Genomic DNA, 16518 nt, shown 5'->3' with positions numbered 1-16518 from the left:
GAAAAGGTCAGTTTTCATTCCAATTCCAAAGAAAGGCAATGCCAAAGAATGCTCAAACTACCACACAATCGCACTCATCTCACATGCTAGTAAAGTAATGCTCAAAATTCTCCAAGCCAGGCTTCAGCAATACATGAACCGTGAACTTCCAGATGTTCAAGCTTGTTTTAGAAAAGGCAGAGGAACCAGAGATCAAATTGCCAACATCCACTGGATCATGGAAAAAGCAAAAAAGTTCCAGAAAAACATCTATTTCTGCTTTATTGACTATGCCAAAGCCTTTGACTGTGTGGATCACAATAAACTGTGGAAAATTCTGAAGGAGATGGGCATACCAGACCACCTGACCTGCCTCTTGAGAAACCTATATGCAGGTCAGGAAGCAACAGTTAGAACTGGACATGGAACAACAGACTGGTTCCAAATAGGAAAAGGACTACGTCAAGGCTGTATACTGTCACCCTGCTTATTTAACTTCTATGCAGAATAGATCATGAGAAACGCTGGGCTGGAAGAAGCACAAGCTGGAATCAAGATTGCCGGGAGATATCAATAACCTCAGATATGAGGATGACACCACCCTTATGGCAGAAAGTGAAGAGGAACTAAAAAGCCTCTTGATGAAAGTGAAAGAGGAGAGTGAAAAAGTTGGCTTAAAGCTCAACATTCAGAAAACGAAGATCATGGCATCTGGTCCCATCACTTCATGGGAAATAGATGGGGAAACAGTGGAAACAGTGTCAGACTTTATTTTGGGGGGTCCAAAATCACTGCAGATGGTGACTGCAGCCATGAAATTAAAAGACGCTTACTCCTTGGAAGAAAAGTTATGACCAACCTAGATAGTATATTAAAAAGCAGAGACATTACTTTGCCAACAAAGGTCTGTCTAGTCAAGGCTATGGTTTTCCAGTGGTCATGTATGGATGTGAGAGTTGGACTGTGAAGAAGGTTGAGCGCCGAAGAATTGATACTTTTGAACTGTGGTGCTGGAGAAGACACTTGAGAGTCCCTTGGACTGCAAGGAGATCCAACCAGTCCATTCTGAAGGAGATCAGTCCTGGGATTTCTTTGGAGGGAATGATGCTGAAGCTGAAACTCCAGTACTTTGGCCACCTCATGCGAAGAGTTGACTCACTGGAAAGACTCTGATGCTGGGAGGGATTGGGGGTAGGAGGAGAAGGGGACGACGGAGGATGAGATGGCTGGATGGCATCACTGACTCGACGGACGCGAGTCTGAGTGAACTCCGGGAGTTGGTGACAGACAGGGAGGCCTGGTGTGCTGTGACTCATGGGGTCGCAAAGAGTCGGACACGACTGAGCTACTGAACTGAACTGAACTGAAATGAATACTTAACTCCATCATCACCATTTTAACTTTCAATTCTAACTGTAAGCAAGATAATGCAGTACTGCCAAGCATCTATTAGCTGGATAAGGTAAGAAGCTGCTCCATCTGATTTTTCTTGCTTTGTTCTCTCAAGGCACACTCCTTCTGGAGCAAAATTTTCTGAAATTGCCCCTCTGACTTGGAATCCCGGATATTTTTATATCCCAGAGTAACGTACCACAGTAAGAACTGGAACATGACAGGGTTGCCTTACTTTCATAAAGTAGTAGAAGGCAGACTGTAAAAGGGAAGGTATAAAGGAACACAAAGATACTGTAATGAAGAACAGACCTGACTCCACATTGGATCTACTCCTTTAGCTCTAACCTTTGTGCTTTGTTACCTGTGCTTAATCATTCTGGCTCTGAACTGTTGTACAAAGATGAGCCTGAAATACAAATGAGAGCCCATTCTCAAGGCTCCGCCTCCCAGGCTTGATCATTAAAAGGACAGCACTTTTCTATTCATATGGAGATAAAAAGATGTAAAATGAAGAAAATTTGTCTTGTTGGGGGTTTATAGGAACCTTGTGACCAGATCTGTGGACTGCTGCAAAAAAAAGAATTTCAGCACCAAGACATCTGCAACAACCAGCTACCCTCACTCCCCTGTTAGCATTAAACAGGCCTAAATCCTAACTCAGGTAAGATTGTTCATTGGGACACCAGTCCTCCATCTTCTTAGTCTGCTGGCTTTCCAAATAAAGGCACTATTCCTTGACTCTTGATTAACTGGCCTGTCATGTGGTGACTATTCTATGCTTGAACTCAGTAAAAATACCTCTAACTCAGGAATATTATCATGCAGATAAAAGTTAGGAAAGAATATAAATGGAAATATCTATTATTTATATAAATTTATATAAATATAAATTAATTTATATAAACATTTATATAAATATAAATGATATAAATATAAATGTTGACCATGCTCTGAACATTTTCCTGGGCCCCAGCAGACTAGACTGTGTATACAGTTTAAAGACACATAGACTATGCATCTCTTACATGACAAATTAATAACCTGTTATATTGACAAAGACCCTGGTGCTGGGAAAGACTGAAGGCAGGAGGAGATGGGGACGACAGAGGATGAGAGTCATGAGTTTGGACATGAGTTTGAGCAAGCTCTGGGAGTTGGTGATGGACAGGGAAGCCTGGCATACTGTAGTCCATAGGGTCGCAAAGACTCAGACAGGACTGAGAGACTGAACTGAACTGAAACTATAACTGTAATAAGCTATTTACTTCCCTGCTCTCCCATCATCCTATGTACAGGAAGTTTGAACCTTTTTCAGAGCCAGGTCCAAGTCTAAGTTCATTATATTCTGAGAGTGGTACTTATTAGAAACAGATGAAACTCATCCTTTAATACTGATAAAACATTACTCTCCAGAATATGCATAATAAGCAGTAAGAAGTAGATATTGCAACGGAAAAGGAAGGCAAGTACCAATAAAAGGAAAAAAACAGAAGCATATTTGTTATGGTGACCTGTGATCAGAGATCTTTGGTTACTACTGTAAAAGATTACAACTTACTAAAGGATCAAATGATTAGCATTTTTTAGCAATAAAGTACTTTTAAATTAAGGTTAAGAGGCAGAAACTGAGATGGTTCCCAAGGTTTTATAGAACAGAACAGCTTTTCAGTCTAAAATGTCTCAAAATGATGCTGCGATGTAATTGGTTATTAGTAATTTCACAGGTAATTTATTAACAATACTAGCTGAACATGATAGATTATCTGTTTTCACAAATTAGAGTTAACTAATTTTAATAACACAATATTTACTCATATTCTAATATATTTTTGGAGTAGGAATCTCTATGGGAGTACATTGAACATGTTAATGTAATTTTATTATGCAGCAGCAAAGATATTAAGAACTGTGAGGCTAGTACTGCTGTCATTTTAAAGCAACTCGTACCACATTAACAAGTGTCAGGAATGCTAATTATGACCTCAGGTTAAGATTTATTTAACTGTTGAAAGCTAGAAGAATAAGCGCTATTGTTCTTTTTTTTTTTTTTTTCCAGAAACTGATCCGATTTCTTTATTTTTGGGTTTACTTATATACCTTTTGTTACACATAGGGATGAATACAGAGTCACGCGGGGGTCAGCAGTCCTGACCTTTATCAAAATCAGGTGCTTCACATAAATGTATAAAAAAAGGTCTTAGGGATATTACATCATCTTCTGGCCATGAGTGAGACCTGCTGACATTTTATGATCCTTTCTTTCTGATAACCGAAAAACTTATTTTTTCCAAGTGTGTTTTTTCTCAAACCAGGCACCACCCTCCAAATAAAGCTGCATTCGTATAGGGTGAGGGTGTAATGAGTTACAATCAAGAAAGGAATTTATTTAACCCAAGGTTAACAGGATTAATCTTAAAGGTTAATACTTATTTCTCCTATATGTTAGTTATATTCATTAGAAGGGTAGGGAACATGGAGATTTAGCAGCAAACATCAGCCCAACAAATGAAAATCCTTTCACCAATGCTCCCCTTAAGATCTATTTAGTCTTAAGATAAGATAAAGTTACATTCTTACATAGCAAGGACACAGTGATTTATAACAAAGTACAGTGATCTATTACAAAAAGAAAATCCATTAGCTCAAAAAGTCTAGTATTGCTAACATCAAAAACTACTGTATTTCCTTTCCTATATTCCAAATACATTGATTAATATATTCCCAAGTGCCTAAGGATATGGAGGCCTGGCGGCAATCATTGACTCAACAAGAAGAAAAAGCCCTATGCTAATTAAGACTCTCAAAATACTCCAAAACTCTGTGCTGTTTATGGTTAAGAGGTAGTAAACAATCATGTGGCAGGAGTATGGATAATCCGAAGAGAGGTTTGACCTGAGACATCCTTGTCCCACCCAGAGCAGGGAATTAGCAGCAATTATTGACACAACAAATGAAAAAACCCTTCACCAATATAATTCCTAACCAACCCATTATACTAATAATTTCTAACTCCCCAAAATAATTTGCCTTTAGTAAGTCTAAAACATCTCATGCCTCTCAGATTGGGAGGCTGTAAATCACATGTGGCCAGACTAACCTATACAGGTGGGCTAGATAACCTTCAGAGCAGTCCGTAAGCTGAAACACTCTTGTCACGCCCAAGAATTTTTATTGCCTTGGAGCTGCACGTTTACTCCTTCTCTGAGAGAAACGGTTATGGGGGAGAGCCCCCCGTAAAGTCAGAGGTGTAGGTGAGAGCATAAAACAGACTCTGGTTTTGGGGTAGCTGCTCGGGAACAGGGGGTTTCCTGAGGCTTGATCACGCCTTTGCATATGCCAAGCCTCTTTCCTCATGACCTTTGCCATGGGCGGAGTTCCTCACGCTGGCCCCCGGCATATCCCCCTTTTTTGTTTAATTTAATCAGGTGCAGGTCAGTTGAGAGCTTCTGAATGCTTTTCCGGAGAATCCTTCGAATAGCCTGTTCCGGGCGCCACTTGCCGGGGTCCAGCCCCGGTGGATCCAGGGTGATTCGAAGGTGGGGGGACGGAGCCGGCGTCTTTGGAAAAATACATATTTAATCACAGATATAGAGAGATTAGAAATGGATAGTGTAGTAGGAAGATTAGTGGAGAAAAGGAGGCTGAATAACTTGGATTACGTGGAATAGCATCCATGCTCCAGATGGTAATTCAGCCAGAAAAATGGGAGCAAGAAAGAAGCGACATGGGGGAATCAGTCTTTCCGGAAACTGATCCCAGAGCTATTGTTCTTAACACTTTTATTATTATTTCAGAAATCAAACTTTACGTGACAAGACTGCTTATCTCGAACTTTAATGAAATACATACAAAACAAAGTTTCACTACAAAGGAATTCCAGTTGAGCTATATAAAATCCTGAAAGATGATGCTGTCAAAGTGCTACACTCAATATGCCAGCACATTTGGAAAACTCAGCAGTGGCCACAGGACTGGAAAAGGTCAGTTTTCATTCCAATCCCTAAGAAAGGCAATGCCAAAGAATGCTCAAACTACCGCACAATTGCACTCATCTCACACACTAGTAAAGTAATGCTTAAAATTCTCCAAGCCAGACTTCAGCAATACGTGGACCGTGAACTTCCAGATGTTCAAGCTTGTTTTAGAAAAGGCAGAGGAACCAGAGATCAAATTGCCAACATCCCCTGGATCATCGAAAAAGCCAAGAGAGTTCCAGAAAAACATTATTTCTGCTTTATTGACTATGCCAAAGCCTTTGACTGTGTGGATCACAATAAACTGTGGAAAATTCTGAAAGAGATGGGCATACCAGACCACCTGACCTGCCTCTTGAGAAACCTATATGCAGGTCAGGAAGCAAGTTAGAACTGGACATGGAACAACAAACTGGTTCCAAATAGGAAAAGGAGTACGTCAAGGCTGTATATTGTCACCCTACTTATTTAACTTATATGCAGAGTACATCATGAGAAACACTCGGCTGGACTACTTGGAATCAAGGTTGCCGGGAGAAATATCAATAACCTCAGCTATGCAGATGACACCACCCTTATGGCAGAAAGTGAAGAAGAACTAAAGAGCCTCTTGATGAAAGTGAAAGTGGAGAGTGAAAAAGTTGGCTTAAAGCTCAACATTCAGAAAACTAAGATCATGGCATCCGGTCCCGTCACTTCATGGCAAATAGATGGGGAAACAGTGGCTGACTTTATTTTTCTGGGCTCCGAAATCACTGCAGATGGTGATTGCTGCCATGAAATTAAAAAACGCTTACTCCTTGGAAGGAAAGTTACAACCAACCTAGACAGCATATTAAAAAGCAGAGACATTACTTTGCCAACAAAGATCCGTCTAGTCAAGGCTTTGGTTTTTCCAGTGGTCATGTATGGATGTGAGAGTTGGACTATAAAGAAAGTTTAGTGCCGAAGAATTGATGCTTTTGAACTGTGGTGTTGGAGAAGACTCTTGAGAGTCCCTTGGACTGCAAGGAGATCCAACCAGTCCATTCTAAAGGAGATCAGCCCTGGGTGTTCACTGGTAGGACTGATGTTGAAGCTGAAACTTCAATACTTTGGCCACCTGATGCGAAGAACTGACTCATTGGAAAAGACCCTGATGCTGAGGAAGACTGAGGGCAGGAGGAGAAGGGGACGACAGAGGATGAGATGGTTGGATGGCATCACCGACTCGATGGCCATGGGTTTGGGTGGACAGGGATGGACAGGGAGGCCTGGCATGCTGCGGTTCATGGAGTCACAAAGAGTTGGACACGACTGAGAGACTGAACTGAACTGAATACACAATAAACAAAATTTTAACTTAATGCACACCTCATGACTATCTTGCTCGTTACACTAATCTTGAACTTAAGTGACAGACTGGGGTCAACTGAGAGGAAAAGAATGTTAGGGACCACACCATAAAAGTGGTTCCTAAAACAAGAGCAAACTCTCTTATATACACTTACCAGGTTCCTAATTCTAGTCACTGTGGAATGGGAAAGGAGTTTTAAAAGTGTCATCAAAAAAACAGTAATACACAATAGTCCTCTGCACCATCAGAGCACTATGAAATTCCGATATTAAATTTATGTCGTATTAAAAACTAATACCACCAAAGAAAACATTACAGTTCTATAAAATAAGGAGGAAAATTGTACTCACCACTAGAATGTTTTGCTGCTTCTATTTAATCTCCTAAAATGCACTGACAAACCAATATTAACTAAAAAAACAAAATATAAAATACTTAACTTACTTTTTCATTTTTTTAGAGTTATACTTGACTTGGTAAGCTGCCTGGATTAATTTGTCTGGACCACCATCAAACTGATGTGGAATGACCTTCTGAAAGTGCTAAGATACAACAGAAGAAAAACATAAGAATTACTTAGTGCCATTTATTATTCACCAATACATAGTAAAATCTAAAGACATTTAAGAAATCAGGACCTGGCTTACCTGTAACATCCCTTCCATGTCGAGTTGCATCAGTTCTGCCTGATTCATCTGAAGAAGCGCTAATCCTACCCGAAACACTATTTCTAAACCCTGAAGAATCAAATTATAAAGTCAAATTTAACTTACTCTTCCACAACAACTAATCACTCAAAAGAATATTAAGGTAAACACTTAGGTACCTAAACTAGAGGAGAGCACACATTTTCTGTAAAGAGCTGGAAAACAAATGTTTTAGGCTTTAGGAGCCCTACCTATAAGTGTCACAAATAATCAACCCTGGAATTGCAGCTGAAAAGCAGACACAGACATCATATCAACAAACAGTGATGGCTATGTTCCAAGAAACTTTATTTACAGAAAGGACAGATTTGGCAGGCAAACCAGGATAGATCAGTACACGATTCATAGTTTCCTGGCTCCAGACTAACCGAATTAAGCTATGTTATATAAATTGATCTTCCCAAGATGTAATTAATAACAATTAATAACATTCTTAGGTGCTCTCTATCACTGATCACCTATCCTTACCTTCCTACCTTCTCAGTCAAAATACAGAAGACAAAGGATCACCACTACATGTCAGTGACAATTAAAAGGACTACCTGCAAGGTGTTCATGGGATAGAAGAAAATTATACTCATTACTTCTTCTTTGGGTAACAGATGCATTGCAACAATATTAACTGTAAAGGAAATTTTAACCCTCACTAATTCTCACTAAATCAAAAAGGAGGTAATTCAGGTCTGATTAAGAGTACGGGCTACTGATTTTGACTGCCTATGTTTGAATCTTGGTTACTATACCATTTATGTGTTATGTGTCCATAGACAAGCTACTTAATCTTTCTCTAAGTATCAGCATCTTCACCTGTCATCCATCAAATGAGGAGATGAACAGTACTCATAGGGATGTTATAGGATTAAATGAGATTATCCATGCAAGCAGTTTAGCATGGAACACATGAGTCTCCTTTATTGTTCTCCTCATTGCCTAGCTCTCATTAACCCAGTGATTCCTTTGCTCAGTCTGGTAAGTTGCCCACTAACTTACCTCAGACATAAAGATATCGAATATCCTTGTTGCGATTGGTAGTGGAAAAGTTGTAAGGAAGATAGTCAGAAACCATGATGATGCATACATTGAGGTATGAAAACTCTGAGACTGAAAATGCACAAAGAGCTCTGGAAGGTGCTCCTACACAGAAGAAAGGAATTAATTAACTAAAACACTATAAAACTGAGTATTTTAAGCCAAACTATTGTACACATACTAAATTAGCCCTTACCAAACATAAACATAAAAATTCAGGAATCACATGGAAGAAATAAGAGGCAGAAATGGACACTTTAGATAGTGGTTACTATTTGGAAAAGGAAGAAGGGAAAAAGGATGTGGAGTTGGAACTTAAAAAGTTGGAACTTTCTAATGATTTCTTAATAAGAAAAATTACAATAAATAAGTAAAATTTTTACAATTTTCTTTACTTTTATATAAACTATAATATTTTCAAAAAAAATTTTTTTAAAGGAAAGATGCTATGTTGAAATACTTTCAGGTGCTATATAACCCTGACTGCCTATCCTAAGCTCCCTTCTCATCCGAGATACTTCAGCAACTCTAGTAATTCAAAACATAAATGACACATTAACTGAAAATAAACCAAGGGAGTTTAAGGTTGATAAAAATAAGCTTACTATTTAAAAGACCAATAAGAATCATCAAGACCTACTTTGTCTTTCTCTTTAAAATGCAAAAACATTTGGTATATCCCTTTCTTCTCATCACACATAGAAAAGGTAAAGGATTTTAAAATTCCTGTGGGTAAGGCTGCCAGGGAAATGGAGACTTTTCTCAGGAAAATGGCTCTTATGCCAGCTGAATCCTTAACTTTTATTCTTAAATTTTGCTTACCTAATGGAAATGTAAGTAAATGGAGAATATTTATACCATTACACCACAGGGAAAAATACCAAATCTACTTATATAAATACAAAAATTAAATCCAGAAAGGTGAAATACTTTAAAGGTATTTTTTACTTGGTTTTGATTCCTCTCTTTCTCTTCTCTTTACCCTCAGACAGTCAATAAGACTATGAATCTTAAATTAACAATATAAAAGGATAGAAACAGTAATTTTTTTAAGATTACAGGTTAGCAGAAAAAGTGAGATGAAAGGCAGTAAAGAAAGGTAGGGGAAAGGCAGGGGAGAGAATTGAAAAGATGAGATCCCATCTCAAAGGAAATGAATTGTATCAGCGTCCAAATTTCATGGGCTTCTGTAGGAGAGCATAATCTACATAAAATAATGTGATCAACACGGCATAATAAAGAAACTCATGCACCTAGGTTATGATATATTTGGCACAAATGTTTAAGATTTGAACATAAAAATTGTAGTAAAGTTCCAGATGATCTACCTGGCACAGCACCTAACTGGGAAGTAAAGTCTAAACTGTGGGTTAACGGACCAACAAATAATCATGTAATCAAAACAGTGATTTTTTTTTTCAGTTGCTTTAATGCTTTTGACATTAAATTTGCTTAGTTGTCACTCAAACCAAGATGACAAAAAATATAAAGGCAGTATGTTTTTGGTTAACACCACACTTTTACCTGTATCATGCATTCAAACTGGTACATACAAAGGCCTAATTCTGCCATACTTGGTTTAAAAAGTTCACGAAGTCTATAATCTTGCATTAATTTAACAAATACACAGAAAGCTTCTTCTTCTGGCATCTGCATTAGGAGGAAAAAAAGCAACATCTATTAATGTTCTGTGATAAACAAATAAGCTAAATACATTTAAACTAAGTACTTATCCAACTATAACCACTGTTTTGAGTGCCAAGTGATATAATATTAAGAGCAATGGACTAGGAATAGAAGATTCTAACTTCCCATTCTATCACCATCAATGAGAAATTAGGCAAATCTTATAACTGAGACCAGCTGCCTCACTTGCCTAACTCATGAATTCAATCAACAAATATTCATTTAAAGCCAGATACTTCTCTCTCTCTCATACACCAGTGAACAAAATAGTCTACTTTCAGGGAGTTTGAACCTTCCAGTAGAGGGAGATAAGACAATACATGGTGGTTTAGTCCCTAATAGTGCCCGACTCTTGTGATGCACCCTGTAGCCTGACAGGCTCCTCTGTCTATGGGATTCTCCAGGCAATATATGGAATAAATCAATTAATATATGTCAGATGGTGCAAAGCGCTATGGAAATAAGACAAAGTAAAGCAACAGGGAATCCTGGGGAGATATGTTCTATTTGTTTATAGGTAGGTCAGAGAATGTCTCTTGGCAAGGCAACACTGGAGCAGAATACTGAAAGTAAGGGGACAACTGAGGGAAGAACAGTACTGAGAATAGTACAGATGTCTTGAAATGGAATCACGAGTGGCATGCTCAAGGAACAATAAACGGGGGACTACTAAATTAGGAGTGATGTGACAAATGAAGGTATGGTTATAGAGGAGAAATACAACAAACCAAACCTTAGGATTTTAGAAACCCCTGTAAGGACTTGAACTTTTATCTTAAGTGAGATGGGAGGCTTTTCAAGGGTTCTGAGCAGAAATGTAATTAGGGTTTTAAAGGTTTCAATTTCACATTTTGTGTGTAACTCACTAGATAATTACATCAACTAAGATACTGAATATAAAAGCTCTGTAGAGTTACACAGATATTAAATTTAGATACATAACATACAAATTACTGTGTGATCCCTTTTTTTTTTTCTGTCATGCAGAGATCTGAGTTCTCCAAACCCATGCCCTGGGAGCATACAGTCCTAACCACTGGACTGCCAGGGAATTTCTTGTGTATTAAGATAAAATTTTCTAATGTTCATTCACTCACACTATACCAGTGTGTTTCAAAAGAGGAAACCTCAAAAGGTCTCTAAGCACTTTTCTTATTGAAGACTACATTTATTAACAATACATTTTCCCTGGCCTCAACACCGGGAATGAACAGGAGCCAAAAACTATTCTTAGCAAAACTCATCCTTCCTTCCTTCCTCCCAACACACATCTTCATTAGTCCTATCAAGCTTTATAGCCTCACTGATTTTTATGTCAGTCACTACAAGAAACCCAGTATCCTAGAACACTCATCCCATGTGCTTCCAGTGCTTCCATAATCTCCCCCATTTCTAATATGCCTTAAACCTTTTACACAGCACTTTCTGGAACTAATAGCCTGCCATCAATAAAATATCCTATCTATACCCTCAATCTCTTCATCAAATGTTCTTTCACTGTCTTTCTCTAAGTGAAACCTGACTCCCCCTAAGGATACTTCAAAACCGAAATCTGGCTGTCTCCTGAGGAAGCTGTTTTCTCTCCCTCAGCACTGGAAGAGGGCAGGGGTAGAGACGCACATGTCCCTCCTTGGACCTCAATGCCTTATGGCCACTAACTGCCCCTTCTCTCTGATACACATTTTCTCTATGACACCGAGTTAATAAGAATCATGTCTTTTGCAAAGGTCTAGTGGGGACACTATTTACCCAATTTTAAAGCAGTACTAAGATTACACAAAACATATACCCAGTACTCTTAACTATTTTAACACCATGTCTGACTCACCTAGAGTCAGACATCCTGGAATGCAAAGTCAAGTGGGCCTTAGGAAGCATCATTACGAACTAGTGGAGGTGATGGAATTTCAGTTGAGCTATTTCAAATCCTAAAAGAGGATGCTGTGAAAGTGCTGCACTCAATATGCCAGCACATTTGGAAAACTCAGCAGTGGCCACAGGACTGGAAAAGGTCAGTTTTCATTTCAATCCCAAAGAAAGGCAATGCCAAAGAATGCTCAAACTACCGTACAATTACACTCATCTCACATGCTAGTAAAGTAATGCTCAAAATTCTCCACTTCAACAGTATGAGAACTGAGAACTTCCAGATGTTCAAGCTGGATTTAGAAAAGGCAGAGGAACCAGAGATCAAATTGCCAACATCCGTTGGATTATAGAAAAAGCAAGAGAATTTCAGAAAAACATCAACTTCTGTTTCATTGACTATGCTAAAGCCTTTGACCGTGTGGATCACAACAAACTGTGGAAAATTCCTCAAGGGATGGGAATACCAGACCACCTTATCTGCCTCCTGAGAAACCTGTATGCAGTTAAGAAGCAACAGTTAGAACCGGACATGGCACAATGGACTGGTTCAAAATTGTGAAAGGATATATACTGTTACCCTGCTTATTTAACTTATATGCAGAGTACATCACGCGAAATGCCAGGGTGGATGAAGCACAAGCTGAAATCAAGATTACCAGGAAAAATATCAACAACCTCAGATATGCAGATGCTACCACCCTTATGCAGAAAGTGAAGAGGAACTAAAGAGCCTCTTGATGAAGGTGAAAGAGGAGAGTGAAAAAGCTGACTTAAAACTCAACATTCCAAAAATGAAGATAGTGGCATCTGGTCCCATCACATCATGGCAAATAGATGGGGAAACAGTGGCAGACTTTATTTTCTTGGGCTCCAAAATCACTGCATATGGTGACTGCAGCCATGAAATTAAAGATGCTTGCTCCTTGGAAGAAAAGTTATGACAAACTTAGACAGCATATTAAAAAGCAGCGACCTTACTTTGGCAATGAAGGTCCATCTAGTCCAAGCTATGGTTTTTCCAGTAGTTATGTATGGATGTGGAAGTTGGGCTATAAAGAAAGCTGAGTGCCGAGGAATTGATGCTTTTGAACTATGGTGCTGGAGAAGACTCTTGAGAGTCCCTTGGACAGCCAGTCCATCCTAAAGGAAATCAGTCCTAAATATTCATTGGAAGGACTGATGCTGAAGCTGAAACTCCAAAACTTTGGCCACCTGATGCAAAGAACTGACTCATTAGAAAAGACCCTGATGCTGGGAAAGACTGAAGGCAGGAGAAGGGGACAACAGAGCATGAGATGGTTGGATGGCATCACCGACTCAATGGACATGAGTTTGAGCAAGCTCCGGAAGTTGGTGAAGGACAGGGAAGCCTGGCATGCTGCACACCATGTAGTCACAAAGAGTGAGACACTACTGAGCGACTGAACAACAGTAACAGTGGAGAAACAGTTTCTGATTCCTACACTGCTCTTATCTATCAAGATATGTGATCTTGGGCAAGTCACGGAACTTTTATTGCATGTTTACCATGTGTCAAACACCATGCTAGCCTATTACATATATTATATAACCCTCATAATGAACTAAAAGTAGAAGTAGTACCTAATTAAGGCTAAGAAAAGGATGTTAAAATAATCTAGCCCAAGGTTACAGAACTCAGTGTAGAACTGAGTTGCAAAAACAAGCCTATATGACTCAAAAGCTTTCTCCAAGATTTCTTTTCAAGTTATATTTCAGTCTGAGACTTCATACAAGAGTAAGATAGACTTTTAAAAATTTTTCAATAATGCTAAATAGATAACACCACATGCTATTTCCTGTCAAAGCTATGACTTACTGTCCTGTCCTTGACTTCCAAAAACACCCCACCCAATACAAGCCACTGCCAATGGAAACATGTTTATCCCTAAGGCAGCAGAAGTGACTGAGTACCTCTATTTTTAAGCCTATAATAAGAGAGGTGTAACAAGCCCTCAGTTCTGTGACAAATAAAAGTCCTGTATAAACTTCCAAAGACACTGTATATCATAACTATGACTTGTGTGTGCATGTAGCCTTGCCACACAATATGGGGGATCTTAGTTCAATAAGGGATCAAACCCACCAGAGAAGTCCCATAAAGTAAGATTTCTATAGAAACACTTTAATCAGTCCTCCTTAGCTGGGAAAAGATTATTCCTCATTAAATACAGACATATAAGATTCCAAATGTAGATAAGATGAAATTTGATTTAGTGGCAGGATATTTACCATGTGTTATTTTCAACATGTTTAATATTTTAAAGTGCAAATTAAATGTCCTTATTTAGACTATGCTTAGGAGAAAAACACCCAAAATCCACTTACTAAAAACAAGGATGATTTTTAAATTCTCCAACTTTAATACTTATATAACTTACCTGCATAAGCAGCAATCCAACTATAAAAGCACTTCCTTGACAGTAACCAACCTCACGATCCACTAAAGAATACGCCTAAAAAGTAAAAAATGTTGTTCAAAATACTTTATCATGATATAGCATACCTTCCTTCTGTACAAGCCTAAAAATGGTGAGAATGTGGGTTAAAGACCATTTATTTTTTAGAGAAGCTCTTGCTTGCTTTGCTGTACATGCTATCCTACCCTATATGATTTACTACATAAAATTTTCTTTTGATGATTTACGAATTAGGAATTGTCCGCTCTTAAGGACAAGAAAATAAAGGAATCTGTACTCAGGGAAGTGGCAAAGCTTAAAAATCATTAAAAATAATGTAGCTGATAGAGTAAAATTTGAGTAGGATGATGGTAAAGCACTGACAAAATTGATATGGTTTAACAAGAAATCATAATTTCACAGGGGTAGCTAAAAGGGAAAGGAATTATGCAAAGAGAAAAGACAATATTGAAGAAAAAATTACAATGCCACAGACTTTCAAGGGTGAGGAGCTCTTAGTGACGCTGGCCACGGCAAACAGAAAATTTGCTCCCAGATTGTGAAACTCATAGAAGGTGAATTACTCATTTTCATGAAGGGTCTTCTCTATGGTATGTATAGGTTATTTGACTTCAACTAATACCAAGCAATGTAAGGAATTTTCCAAGAGTTCTCCAAATCAGACAGCAACTTAAACATCAGAATTAAAGTCAAAATTATGCTAAAATCAAATTGATTGCCAAAGCAACTGATTACTAGGATGAGTTCATACTTCATTATGAGAAATGTTTAATTTCAACATAAGAATTTATTTCACACCCCCCAAAAAAAATGAATAAATAGAACTTACCTTCATTACATTAAACAAAACTTCCTGTCCAAGGCTATCTTTTTCCTTAAAAAAATTGTGTTCAGGATAAGTTCTAGCAATGTCCCTTCGGATCAACTTTTCACAAGGCGAGGTCATTTTCAGGAGTTCTGAATACTGATCCTTAATTGGCATACTTTGTGCACTGCACAAAAGTTGCCAAACTATTGCTCTAAAATGATGGGGTATCCCTTTACGAACAAGTTCCTAAAAAATAAAAATAAAAATGTTTAAATGACTTATTTTAGGCTTCCTACCTTGAAAACCACAGGGATTGGAAGCTGGAGTGGAGTAGATGACGTTTTCAAAAAAAATTTTTTTCTTTTTACTTTCTCAAATTTTAATTCACAAAGCTACTTTTATAATAAGACTAGGGAACTTTTTAACCAAAGCTAAGATTTGGCTAAGATACTGATGTATTATGTTCTGATCAGAGGAACAACAATGCTGTGGATAAATTCCTGTCATTTCACTCAGAGTATGGCCTCTCAAGGTATTAAGGAACTGATAATCTGCAGAGCTGTGAATGACAGATAGCATGGTAACCATGATCTTTCAATGGGCTGTTTTATGCTTTAAAAAAAAAAAAAGTAAAATAATGATAACTAAAGGATTTTGGATGTCACCACTTCATTTCTGAATCTATATTTCTACAGCTAGGAGACTTTTATAATAGCTGATAGCTGCAAATCAAAACTTCTATTGGCACAATTGAAGAAAACATATAAAGCAAACCTCTTCATCATAGCACCTGGGAGTACTAGAATCCAATTTTTTTTTTTTAATCCTCTATCAATCTCTGCCTGATGGGATAAGAGGAAGAACTTCAGCAAAGAATATGAATACCTTTACTTGTTTCTCCTTCTTTTTGCGCACATCTTCCCATTCATTAACAACTCTTCCCCAAAGAATCCAAGAGTCTTCTTCAAGGTGACTGAGGTTGCTAGAGGCTGATGAACTTGATACCAGGGAGGAGCCACTGTTCCTTCTTGATCCATTTACAGATCTTAAAGACTTACTATCTGTCTCTAACAATCTAAAATATAATTAAAAATTGTTCAAGATCTCACAGTGACAGTAGATGACAATATTAGAGGAAACACTGACTAAAACCACCCACCCAGGCCAGGCACCATAGTAATTATTTGCATGAGTATTTTACCACAGGAGGTCTCAGTAAGGAACATGGAACTAATAAGCTACCACCAAATGGAAGAGTTCAGGAAAGGCCAAAAGGAGACACCACCTTGTCCTATCA

The 16518-nt window shown here is 38.2% G+C and overlaps 1 protein-coding gene across 1 annotated transcript in view; it reads right to left on the bottom strand.

Moving 5' to 3' along the window:
* EVI5 (ecotropic viral integration site 5) overlaps positions 1–16518 on the bottom strand; it is a 231925-nt gene that overhangs the window by 124777 nt on the left and 90630 nt on the right. Inside the window, exons 3-9 of the mRNA XM_052637081.1 lie at positions 16107–16296; positions 15243–15467; positions 14375–14449; positions 9945–10070; positions 8382–8525; positions 7332–7421; positions 7129–7226 (exon numbers count right to left, since the gene is read on the bottom strand). Coding sequence (XP_052493041.1) covers positions 7129–7226; positions 7332–7421; positions 8382–8525; positions 9945–10070; positions 14375–14449; positions 15243–15467; positions 16107–16296 — 948 coding nt within the window. The remainder of the gene's footprint in view (positions 1–7128; positions 7227–7331; positions 7422–8381; positions 8526–9944; positions 10071–14374; positions 14450–15242; positions 15468–16106; positions 16297–16518) is intronic.

The sequence above is a fragment of the Budorcas taxicolor genome, chromosome 3 (genome assembly GCF_023091745.1).
Source record: "Budorcas taxicolor isolate Tak-1 chromosome 3, Takin1.1, whole genome shotgun sequence".
Taxonomy (NCBI): Eukaryota; Metazoa; Chordata; class Mammalia; order Artiodactyla; family Bovidae; genus Budorcas; species Budorcas taxicolor.
The sequence above is the reverse complement of the archived record's forward strand: the minus strand, read 5'-3'. Positions and strand labels throughout refer to the sequence as shown.